Source organism: Cervus canadensis, chromosome 29, assembly GCF_019320065.1.
Source record: "Cervus canadensis isolate Bull #8, Minnesota chromosome 29, ASM1932006v1, whole genome shotgun sequence".
Taxonomy (NCBI): domain Eukaryota; kingdom Metazoa; phylum Chordata; class Mammalia; order Artiodactyla; family Cervidae; genus Cervus; species Cervus canadensis.
The window spans coordinates 44,739,789-44,750,726 of NC_057414.1; the positions used below are offsets into that span (position 1 = coordinate 44,739,789).

Here is a 10,938-nt window from a genome sequence, read left to right on the forward strand (position 1 = left end):
CCAGTGTGACAGCTCCCTCCACAGGGACCACAGAGAGGGTCTCCACCCCCACGAGTGGGACAGGACCCTCCTCCACAGCAACCTCAGAAAGGGTCTCCACCCCCACCAGTGTGACAGGACCCTCCTCCACAGCGGGCACTGAGAGGGTCTCAACCCCCACCAGTGTGACAGCTCCCTTCTTCTCGGGGATCACTGAGAGGACCTCCACCCCCACCAGTGTGACAGGACCCCCCTCCAAAGCGACCACTGAGAGGACCTCCACCCTCACCAGTGTGACAGCTCCCTCCACAGGGACCACAGAGAGGGTCTCCACCCCCACGAGTGGGGCAGGACCCTCCTCCACAGCAACCTCAGAAAGGGTCTCCACCCCCACCAGTGTGACAGGACCCTCCTCCACAGCGACCACTGAGAGGGTCTCAACCCCCACCAGTGTGACAGCTCCCTTCTTCACGGGGATCACTGAGAGGACCTCCACTCCCACCAGTGTGACAGGACCCTCCTCCACAGCAACCTCGGAAAGGGTCTCCACACCCACGAGTGTGACAGCTCCCTTCTTCACAGCGACCAGCAGGAGGACCTCCACCCCCACCAGTGTGACAGCTCCCTCCTCCATGGGGACCACCGAGAGGGTGTCCATCCCTAGTCCCTCTGCCTTCCCAGGGTCCTCACCCATGACCACCAAGCCAGGCTTGTCCAGTATCTCACCCACAGTTCACCCGTTGACCTCCCCCTTATCGACTACTCCTGGGTCTCCACCCACTACCCCAGCCTGGTCCTCAGAGACCTCTGGCAGCCTGATGCCCTCCATTGTCCCCCCGACCTCGTCTGGGCCAACCACACCCTGCCTTTGTCACGCCTTTGGGAAGTTCTTCCTACCAGGTACGTGAAGTGGCACCCCCTCCTGCAGACCTCCTCCCTGGTTTGGTTACCTTGATTGTATCATACCCTTTTGCCCAACATTGGCTGACCTGTTGTCTCTGACCTTGTAGGGGACATTGTCTACAACAAGACAGATGGGGCAGGCTGCCCCTTCTTAGCCATCTGCAACCAGCACTGTGACCTTGACCGCTTCCAGGGCACCTGCCCTACCTCCTCACCCCCAGGAACCTCAGCCTCTGTGCCCTCAACTACCCCAGTTGTTGGCTGTGATCGCACAATCCCTCCTCGAAAGGTGTGCCTCCTGCCTCCACCATGACCTGCCAGGCCTTTCTGTGTGCACGGGGCCTGAGGCACCCATTAAGGTTGATGGCACACCCCCAGCCCTCAGTGGCCACTCCACGGGTTGCTCTGGCTGGAGGAAAGCACGCGGGGTCCGAGTCCAGCCAGGAGGCAGCAGCTGCTCTGCCCCAGGCCAGAGGGGAGGGTTCCCGAGGCTGAGGTGGGGGCAGTGAGAAGGGGTCCTGCCAGCCCACCCCGTGAGTGCTGCGCTGTCTCTCACAGGTGAATGAGTCCTGGTTCCTGGAGGACTGCACGGTGGCCCGTTGTGAAGGTGACAACCGTATCATCCTGCTGGGACCCCGGCCGATGAACAGCATCACCTGTGTGAATGGGCACCTGCCCGTAAAGGTGCAGAATCAGAGCCATCCTTGTGACTACCACTATGAGTGCAAGTGTGAGTGCCCGCCCTTGGTTCCGGGTGGGGGGAAGGCTGGTGGAATTTGAGACGTGCACACACCCCCCATGCCCTAGGCCTGGGGCTCCTGGGCCCATCCCCATCAGGCTTGACAGTTTGAAGGGAACCCAGGGGTTTCTAAGAGCAGGGAGAGTAGGGGTGAAGGTGAGGAGCTCCGAGGGGGTCGCATCCTAAGGGTCCTGAGCAGCTTTCACGGCAGAATGGCACGTGGGAGGAGGTGGGGGGTCTTACAGTTCTGAGGGTCCTGGGGTGGCCGAAACAAATGACCCCCCCAGCCAGGCATCTTAAAACAGCAGGAGTTGATTCTCTTGTGGTCCTGGAGGCCAGAAGTCTGAGATCAAGGAGTCAGAGGGACCGTGCTGTCCCCAAAGCTTTAAAGGTGGGGGGTGCTGCATGGCCCTCCAGACTCGGGGCCCCGGGTGCACCTGGGCTGTGGCCCCATCTCCACCCAGTCATCACGCAGCTTCTTCCCTGTCTCTTAGAAGGACCCTTGTCATTGGATTGAGGGCTTCCCGGTCATCCAGGATGACTCCCCCCACAAGCCTTCACTTAATCACAGCTGCAGAGACCCTCCTTCCCCCAAAAGGAGGTCACACTCACAGGCTCTGAGTGGACACGTCTGGGGGGCCTCCCCATCCAACCGGGTCCACTCGTGTCCTGAAGGAGGGACGGAGGCCCCTGGGGCTGAGCGACCGCCAAGGTGGTAGCTCCTGGTGGCACTGGGTAAGGCCTGTCCACGCCTGCAGGCGTCTGCAGTGGCTGGGGGGGCACCCACTACGAGACCTTCGACGGCACCTCCTACTCCTTCCTGGACAACTGCACCTACGTCCTCGTGCGCGAGATCCAGCCGCGCTACGGCAACCTCCGCATCTTGCTGCACAACCGCTTCTGTGAGGCCGCTGCCCACTGCCCCCGCGCTCTGAGCATCCACTACCAGCCCATGGACATCGTCCTCTCCACCGCCACCGGCGCCGGTGGGCAGGAGGAAAGCCTGGTGAGCGCGGGCGGCAGAGCGGCACTGGCCGGTCCTGACCTGGTTGGGGGGGCACTGGTGCACAGAGATCACGTCCCCCTCCCCTCAGAGAGCAGCTCCTGGGGGCCTCGGGGAAGGCAGAGGGCACACTGGGACCTGGGGTCCCGGGTGTGATGACTCCAGAGAGGGCAGGGAAGGGGCATGAGGGGTGCCTGAGGCCAAGAGCACCCAGGACCCAAACACACTGACCCTGACTCCGGCCTGAGGCGGGCATCTGCTCTTCGGGGCGTGGGTACCAAGGAGGGGGGCCCAGCACTGGGAGGAAAGCCCCAAAGGCAGGCGCGGCCTCCATCACGGGTTCCCCGGTCATGCCCCCAGATCCTGTTGAACCAAACGCGGGTGAGGCAGAGCTTCAGCAAGAACGGCGTGACCGTGACCCTGACCGGGGCCACCGGAATGCGTGTTGATATTCCCTCCATCGGTGTCAGCATCACCTTCAACGGGCGGGTCTTCCAGGCCCGGCTCTCGTACAGCCGCTTCAATCACAACACCGAGGGCCAGTGCGGTGAGCGGGAACTGCAGGATGCCTGCGGGGGTGGCGAGGGGCTGGCACCACCGCTGTGGGTGCACCGCCTGCTCCTGGGGGGCCCCCCCACACACACCAGGCCCCCGCACCTGCCCCGGCGGGAAGCCCTGTTTGATAGCTGAGCACTTGCTGGGAAGGTTGCGGGATGAAGGGAGAAGGCGAGGATGGTCCAGTGTATGTCCCCCCTCAAACCCCACCCTCCCCAGGCACTTGCACCAACAACCGCAGGGACGAATGTCGCCGGCCTGACGGCACCATGGCCCGCACCTGCCAGGACATGGCCCGGTCCTGGCTGGTCTCTGAGAGCAGCGGGGAGGGCTGTGGGGTGCCCACTGGCCTGCCCACAACCACCAGCCCCCTCTTGCCGGGAACCAGCACGCCTGCCATCCAGCCATCGTGCCCCCCAGAGCCCCTCTGCGAGCTGTTGCTGAGCCCGTGAGTCCTCCGCCTGGGCTGGGCGGTGTTGGTGGGAGGTGCCATCACCCTGAGGGGCCTCTGCTCCAGCCTCTGATGGGCCCTGCCTGCAGGGTCTTCGCCGGGTGCCACAGCCTCATCCCACCTGGCCCGTACTTCAACGCCTGTGTCAGTGACAGCTGCTGGCCCGGCCGCGGCCGTGCAGTGCTCTGCCAGAGCCTGGAGGCCTACGCAGAGCTCTGCCGCTCCCGGGGCGTCTGCCCCGACTGGCGCAACGCCACCCACGGGCTGTGCGGTGAGTTGGGCATGGCCGCCGGGGGCCCTGGCCTCCTCGGCCCGCTTGACACCTGTCTGTGTGCCCCCAGACCTCGCCTGCCCGCCCACCAAGGTGTACAAGTCGTGTGGCCCCGTGCAGCCGGAGTCCTGCGACTCCAGGTGAGCCCAGCTGACAGGGAGAGAGCAGCGGGGACAGCGGGCCTCCCAGGCCGGCCCAGAGGACCTGGTGGGGAGCAGGAGGAGACCCACGAGGCTCCAGGACCCCAGCTCCAGATCTTGGGGGTGCCCTTCCCCCACCCGACCTCCCACCCCGGACCCCAGGCCTGCACCGTGCCCACTGTCCTCCCCCTCAATCTGCCTTTGTCGCCTTGCAGGAGCCAGAGCCCGCTGAGTGTGGAGCTGGCAGAGGGCTGCTTCTGTCCCGACGGCCACATCCTCTTCAACTCCCACAGGGACATCTGTGTGCCTGAGTGCCGTAAGCACCCCGCGCTGGGCCCGCCCAGCCCTGGAGAGCGGGAGGGACCCCAGGGTGGGCAGTCCTGCCAGCGGCACAGCGTGGCCTGGAGCCTTCCTGACCCCCTCCTAAGTGACCCCCCTCGAGCTCTCCAGGGGCTTCTACCCAAGCAGGAGGACAAGGCCTCCACTGGGGAAGGGGTGGCCAGGCCGGCTGGGCCCCAGCGCTCCCACTGACCCCTTTCTCCCCATTCTTGCCTCGCAGCCTGTGTGGGACCAGACGGGCTTCCCAAATTCGTAAGTGCTCTGCCCTCAGCGGCCCGACTCCTTGCTTGAGCGGGAGGAGGGCGGGTGTCCCCCTCCCAGGGCCCCGGGTCTGCCCGGGGTCGGGCGGCAGGGTGGGTGCGGGTGTGGCACACACAGGTGTGAGCCACATCAGCCTCACGGCTGCTCCTGGGACAGGGAGGCCGGGGCCCAACCTGCTGCTGGACGTGACCCCAGAGGCCAGGGCACCACCCAGGAGCCCTGGGGGACCCTGACCTGGTCTGTTGCAGCCTGGAGAGTGGTGGGTCAGCAACTGCCAGGACTGTGTGTGTGACAAGGGCACCGTGTCAGTGCAGTGCACACCCGTGGAGTGCCCGGCCCCAGACCAGCCGCAGGAATGCGGCCGAGCCGGCTTCATGGCCGTGAGCAGGCCTCTGGTGGACAAACCATGCTGCGTGGAGACTCTGTGTGGTGAGACCTGCACCCCAGTGGGCGGGTGGGTGGCCCAGTGCCTGGCACAGGCCATCTGGCCGGCAGGACAGGAGTGCCTCAGGGTCCTGTGGCTGGGCTGAGGCTGGATCCCGAGGTTGGGGCCCTCTCGGTCCTTCACTTTTCCACCTAAAAATGAAGCTGGTGGCCTCTGGTGTCCCTGGTACCAGGCAGGGTCTTGGAGAAGACTGGGGAGGTGACAAAGTGTGGCCCAGAAGGGCCACAGAGAGCCATCAACTCCTGTGGAAAGGACCTCTCTGGTCCAGCATGGGACGATGTTACCCTGGGAACCACAGTAGTGGGAGGAGGGGCAGGGGCAACCCAGGCAGCCCCCTGACTCTCCCGCAGTCTGCAATGCAAGCACGTGCCCCCAGAGCCCACCTGCGTGTGGGCTGGGAGAGAAGCTGGTCCGCACCCAGGTGGAGGATGACTGTTGCCCCACCTTCAGCTGCAGTGAGTCTCTGGGCTGGGGGGGTGGGGTGGGGCTGGGGCTGGGGGCTGCCCGGCAGGCGCTCAGCATCCCTTCTCCTTCCAGGCCCTCTGCTGTGCACCTTCAATGGCACGTTCTACGGGGTAAGGGCTCTGCGGCCAGGCAGTTGGGGCAGGCGGAGGGTGGGCTCCGGGTTCGGCACGTCCTCTGAGGACCCCTGTGCCCCTCTCACCACAACAGTGGGTGGGTCGAGGCCCTGAGCCCTTTGGAGGCAGCTGCTTTCGAGAGCCACTAGGAGCTTAGCTTCGGGATCTCCCAGCAACAGCTTTGGGGCAGGACCGCACCTCCCATCTGCCCGGGGTCCCTGATGCCCTGGTCTGCGCTCAGCCAGGGTCACATCTGTGATCCCGTGTGAAGAGGAAGGAGACCAGTCTGTGGGTCTCACAGGCACAGGGAGGTGGCCTGGCCCTAGTGTCCCCTCAGGGTCACCTCCCCTCACCCTGTCCACTGCAGGTCGGTGCAACCTTCCCAGGGGTCACTCCGTGCCACACGTGCACCTGTCTGTCCATGGACAGTGAGGACCCGACTGTATGGTGTGAGGAGGAGGCCTGCAACACCACCTGCGTCCAGGTGAGGCCGGGCTGGGGCCCTGGGGAGCCCCGTCACTGGACCCTGGGCCCCTGGGAGGGCCTCCAGCTCAGGCTTCACAGAGGCTTTTTCTTCCCAAAAGGAGGGAGTGAAGCAGGAGGGTGGGGCACGGGGCCTTGGGTGGGGAGCGGACCTGTAGGCTGCTGGGATCGGTTCCCGGAGGGTCGAAGTGGAGGAGGTGCTGGGAGCAGGGCTAAGGCTAAGAGGGGACCCTGCGGCTGGGCAGGGGCATGCTTCACAGAGGAAAGGGGATGCCAAGGAGGCTAGCCCTGGGCCCCGGGGTGGGCGGAGAGCAGGGGGGCTGGGTGTGGGACGTGACCACCCCTTTGCCCCAGGGCTTTGAGTACTCCACGGTGGCAGGGCAGTGCTGTGGGGAGTGCGTGCAGACCACCTGCCTCACACCGGATGGCCAGCTGGTCCAGGTAAGGGGGCACTCAGTCTCAGCCCCTGCCTTGCAGAGACCCTCCTGGCCAGCTCCTCTCTACCCACCAGGTAATCCCCAGCCTGGCCCCCACACATTCTCCCTCTTTCATTCCAGCTCAACGAGACCTGGGTCAACAGCCTCGTGGACAACTGCACGGAGTACCACTGCCAGGCCACGGACGGACCCCCTATGCTGACCCCAACGCCTGTGGTCTGCCCCGACGTGTCCACCTGCAAGGTGTGTGTCTTGGACTCAGGCTAGCCAGGCTGGCCTCTTGGCACAGAAGCCCCGCCCACATCACAGCCCACACCCACCCATCCCGGGTCCATCACCAGAGGCCCCATCCACCCACCATGGAGCCCCGCCCACTCCAGCCCCAACCAACCACCACAGAGCCCCGCCCACTCTCCAAGGAGCCCCGCCCACCAGCCAAGGAGCCCTGCCCACTCCAGCCCCGCCTCTGCACCCTCCCCCCACAGGGCATCCTCAAGAAAATTGGCTGCTGCTACTCTTGTGTGCAAACGGGTAAGTCAAGGCTCACCTTCCTGCCCCTCAGCGCCCTCAGCTCTGCCCACTGACTCCTCCGAAGTTGCCGACCCCGCTAGAACCCCACCCTGAGCGGGAGGTTATGTGGGTCCTCAGAGACCTGCCCCTACTGCCCTTCCTCTGCGCAGACACCTGCCAGGTCCACGCCAACATGACGGTCCTTCGACACCGGGGCTGCGTCACCCAGGCCGCCGTCAGGGTCTCTTTCTGCGAGGGCTCTTGCCCGGAAGTGTCCCGGTGAGCCGCCCGTGCCCTCCACCCCCGCCCCAGAAACGCGGTCACCACCCGGTGCCCCACTTGACCCTGTCCTTGGAGGGACACCCTGTGCTGGGGCTGAGGCCGGAGGGCCCAGCTTGCGACAGGGAAGAGGGAAGGGCCGTCCAGCAGGCCTGCACAATTCCTGAGCCTCCCCGTCCCCCAGAGCCAGGCCTGGGACAGCTGAGCGGGGCCACGGGGGTCAGAGCACCAGGGCGACCACTGGAAGGTCTGCCCGCGTTCGGGGCTGGGCAGAATCAGTGCCTTCCCTGAGCTGGACTGTCAGGGCAGAGCTGCTGGCAGAGTCCACCCCGCAGAAACCAGGCCACGGCCAGCTGTGAGCCCAGGCAGAAAAGGCAGGAGGAAGGGTCCAGACCTGGCTGGATGGCCCAGGGCAGGTTCCCAGAGGAGGGGTCTGCCATGGTTGGCAAGTTTGAGGAGCTGGTTTGGGAAAGAGAGGGGCCTGACTGGGGAAGGCGGGGGTTCTCAGCGGCCCAGAGCGCTGTCCAGGCCAGTACGAGCAGCCCTGAGCGCTCAGGGAACTGGTCACTGTCTCCGGACCCCCGAGAGACCAGGAGCGGGCAGTCCGGGTAGGTGGGGAGGTCCTGAGGGCCGTGCGTCTGCAGGTACTCCATGGAGGCACAGGCCGGGCAGTGCCGCTGCACCTGCTGCCAGGAGACCAGGACCCACCAGGAGGTGGTGACCATGCAGTGCCCCGACGGGACGGCCTTCCAGCACACCTACACCCACGTGGACGAGTGCAGCTGCGTCCCGGCCTGTGCGTCCTTGCCCCAGGTTCTTGAGGATAGCGCATCCACCTTCCCGTTCTTGGGGTCCACCACTGTCTGACGTTCTGCGCGCCCCCAGACACCCCCACCACCGTGGAAACCACTGGCGCCCACGTACACCTTCCATGGTACCACTGCCCCTGCCCTCTTTGCACTTGCCCGGTGAAGCCTGGGCCCTGCAGGGTGACAGCACAGTGGGGGTTGGCTTGAGGAGGACCCCGGGTGGGGGTCTGCCCTCAGAGCCCCTCGCACCTGTTTGGCCACCTCCCTGGCCATCAGGGTCAGATGACGCTCATCTGGAACACGAGCACATCCAGGCGTTGACCCCAGTCGGTGTCAGAAGGACGCCGTGGAGAAAACCGCACACCCCCCGCTGTGCTCGGGGTCCCACCAGGGCCTCTGTGCCCCTCGAAGCCCCCGGGGCACAGACCCCCACTGGCTACCTCCTGCAGCGAACCACAGACTGAGGCCGGGCTAGGCAAGGCCGGCTGCCTCCAGGGAGCTGCGTCAGGCAGGCTGGGTGCCTGCCGGTGTCTGGACCCTGATCTGAGGCTACGAGGGCCAAGGGGCGGGCCAGGGAGGGGTTGGTCCCCACAGCACCCTCTGTGTTCACGCAGCCCCGGTCTTGCAAATAAACGCCGAGCATCACATACACTTCCTAGTACTGGTGTCTCTTCCCGCCAGCTGTGTCCCTGGGCTCTCCCCACCGTCCGGCGGCAGGGCTGTCCCCGAATCCCGCCCCTCAGGCTCTTGCTGGAACCCCTGGGAGGGGTGGGCAGAGCAGGCGGCAAGGAAGCCCCCAGGGTCCGTCTCAGACTGTGGGAGTATCGGGCGGAGTCGGGGTGGCCCGAGGGCTTGGAAACACTGTCACCATGATTTCAAACTCGAAGGGTTTAGAAGGAAGTGGTTCACAGGCGCAAAGACTGGATGAGCCTTTGGGGGGGGGGGGTCGCTGTGTGTCCATGCAGGAAGCGCTCCCCACGCTGTCCGCACCTCCTGCAGGCACTTGTCACGGGCCAGCCTGCCCCGTCTCTGACCCTCACGTCTCCTCTCCACCGAGGGCAGGGGTCGCTGCCTTTCTTTTCCGCTGCTCCATCCCAAGTGGAGAACGCGGTCTGCACCGGGCGGGGCAGGACGAGCTGGGTGCAAGGGGAGGGTGGCAGGCCTGGCCTGACTCACCTGCATGGCACGGGCACCTCCCTGCGAGACAGGGAAGGCTGCCCGCGGAGGGCAAGGCAGCGCTGGCTGCAGCCAAGCAAGGCCGGTGGGGGAGAGGAGAGTCTTCCAGGCCTCGCTCATCACAGGGCCCGCCTCTGCGCTGAGCCCACCCAGGAACCAGTGACTCGTGCTGTCCCCTAGGGGCCGTGGTCCTCAGCTCCCGGGGAAGGTGGGGGCTGGGGTCTCTTCGTGGCCTTTCCTACTCAGATCGCCGAGGTCTAGTCAGGGCGGCCCAGCGGAATGGCTGGAAACAGTCCAGACTGCGGGAGGGGCTGGTGGCCCCTCCCTCCGGCCACCACTGGGGTCCGTGCACTCCCCCGTCTCAGTCTGATTTCCTGGGTGACTGTGGCTGGCTCCTGCCCTGGCCTTAGTCTCCTAATTCACGTGTGAAACAGCAGCATTCCCTATGCTTCAGTCATTCTCAAGGCGCAGCGGCTTCCTTACACCCATGTACCTCTTCCAGAACTAAGCGTGTTTTCAAGGCACCTGAGGAGTGTCATTTGCTGCAGACCAGAGCTCACGTGTGTGAGCCGTCTTTGCGCTCCGCGGGTCGGAGCTCACGCATGTGAGCCGTCTTTGCGCTCCGCAGGTTGGAGCTCACGCGTGTGAACCATCTTCGTGCTCCGCGGGTGGGAGCTCACGCATGTGAGCCGTCTTTGCGCTCCGCAGGTTGGAGCTCACGCGTGTGAACCATCTTCGTGCTCCGCGGGTGGGAGCTCACGCATGTGAACCGTCCTTGCGCTCCGCAGGTCAGAGCTCACCTCGGAGATGAGGGCGCTGACATCCTGCCTGGGTAGCGTGAAGGAAACTGAGCTCAAGCTGGAGTTGCGACGGGCTTTGCAGGCTCAGCTCTCCCGCCCTCAGGGCGTTGTTGGTCACCCCAAATGGGAACACACATCCCTCTCCATCCCCAACAGGAAGGCATCGCTCCTTCTCATCCGGCAGGAGGAAGAAAGCTTCCCTCCGCTTCCCACAGCCCAGCCAATCAGAGACCGCAGAGGCCCAGCCCCCAGGAGCCTCCTTACTTTGGATCCCCAGCTCCTCCAATGGACTCTGGTGATCACAGCTCCTCCCAGCTCCCCCTTCTGCCTAGAGTAGCAAGTCCCCTTCCTTGATCTCTGGATTTGCCTGTGGTCCACCACTGCTCACATATCCTGAGCTGCAATCCCTGAATAAATCTCTTGCTGGTGAAATAACTAGCTATGTTGTTATTAAAGTCACTGGGCAAGCTGGCCCCATCTCTCTCGAGACTGTAGGCCCAGTCACTGAGACGGTGCTGAGAGGTGGAGTGTCTGCCGCTGGGTCCCTGCCTGCAGGGCCCTGGGATCGCCAGGTGCTGCCTCAGCCGGGGGCCGCTCTGCACTCCTGCTCCAGGCAAGCCCCACGGCTGGCCGTTCAGGTCCAGTCCCGACTCAGGGCCCTGACTGGGACCCCGTTGGGCCTCCACCTCTCCCCCTGCCCTGGGGCCTTGTGTCTCCCTGACCCATCAGGTGGGCCCCAGGCGCCCTCATCATCTGCCCACCTGGACCCCCGTGAACTTC

The 10,938-nt window shown here is 65.0% G+C and overlaps 1 protein-coding gene across 1 annotated transcript in view; it reads left to right on the plus strand.

Moving 5' to 3' along the window:
* MUC5B (mucin 5B, oligomeric mucus/gel-forming) overlaps positions 1-8,815 on the plus strand; it is a 37,402-nt gene extending 28,587 nt beyond the window's left edge. The window contains 28 exon segments of the mRNA XM_043451579.1: positions 3-130; positions 132-321; positions 324-456; positions 458-567; positions 570-613; positions 615-879; positions 990-1,171; positions 1,441-1,612; positions 2,380-2,627; positions 2,985-3,171; positions 3,399-3,627; positions 3,720-3,901; positions 3,972-4,041; positions 4,257-4,357; positions 4,601-4,632; positions 4,890-5,070; positions 5,437-5,541; positions 5,624-5,661; positions 6,032-6,148; positions 6,502-6,588; positions 6,705-6,812; positions 7,276-7,367; positions 7,923-7,985; positions 8,018-8,173; positions 8,259-8,302; positions 8,305-8,337; positions 8,340-8,373; positions 8,535-8,815. Of these exon segments, the coding sequence (XP_043307514.1) occupies positions 3-130; positions 132-321; positions 324-456; positions 458-567; positions 570-613; positions 615-879; positions 990-1,171; positions 1,441-1,612; positions 2,380-2,627; positions 2,985-3,171; positions 3,399-3,627; positions 3,720-3,901; positions 3,972-4,041; positions 4,257-4,357; positions 4,601-4,632; positions 4,890-5,070; positions 5,437-5,541; positions 5,624-5,661; positions 6,032-6,148; positions 6,502-6,588; positions 6,705-6,812; positions 7,276-7,367; positions 7,923-7,985; positions 8,018-8,173; positions 8,259-8,302; positions 8,305-8,337; positions 8,340-8,373; positions 8,535-8,646 (3,443 nt within the window). The 3' untranslated portion in view covers positions 8,647-8,815.
* The last annotated feature ends 2,123 nt before the right edge of the window (positions 8,816-10,938 follow it).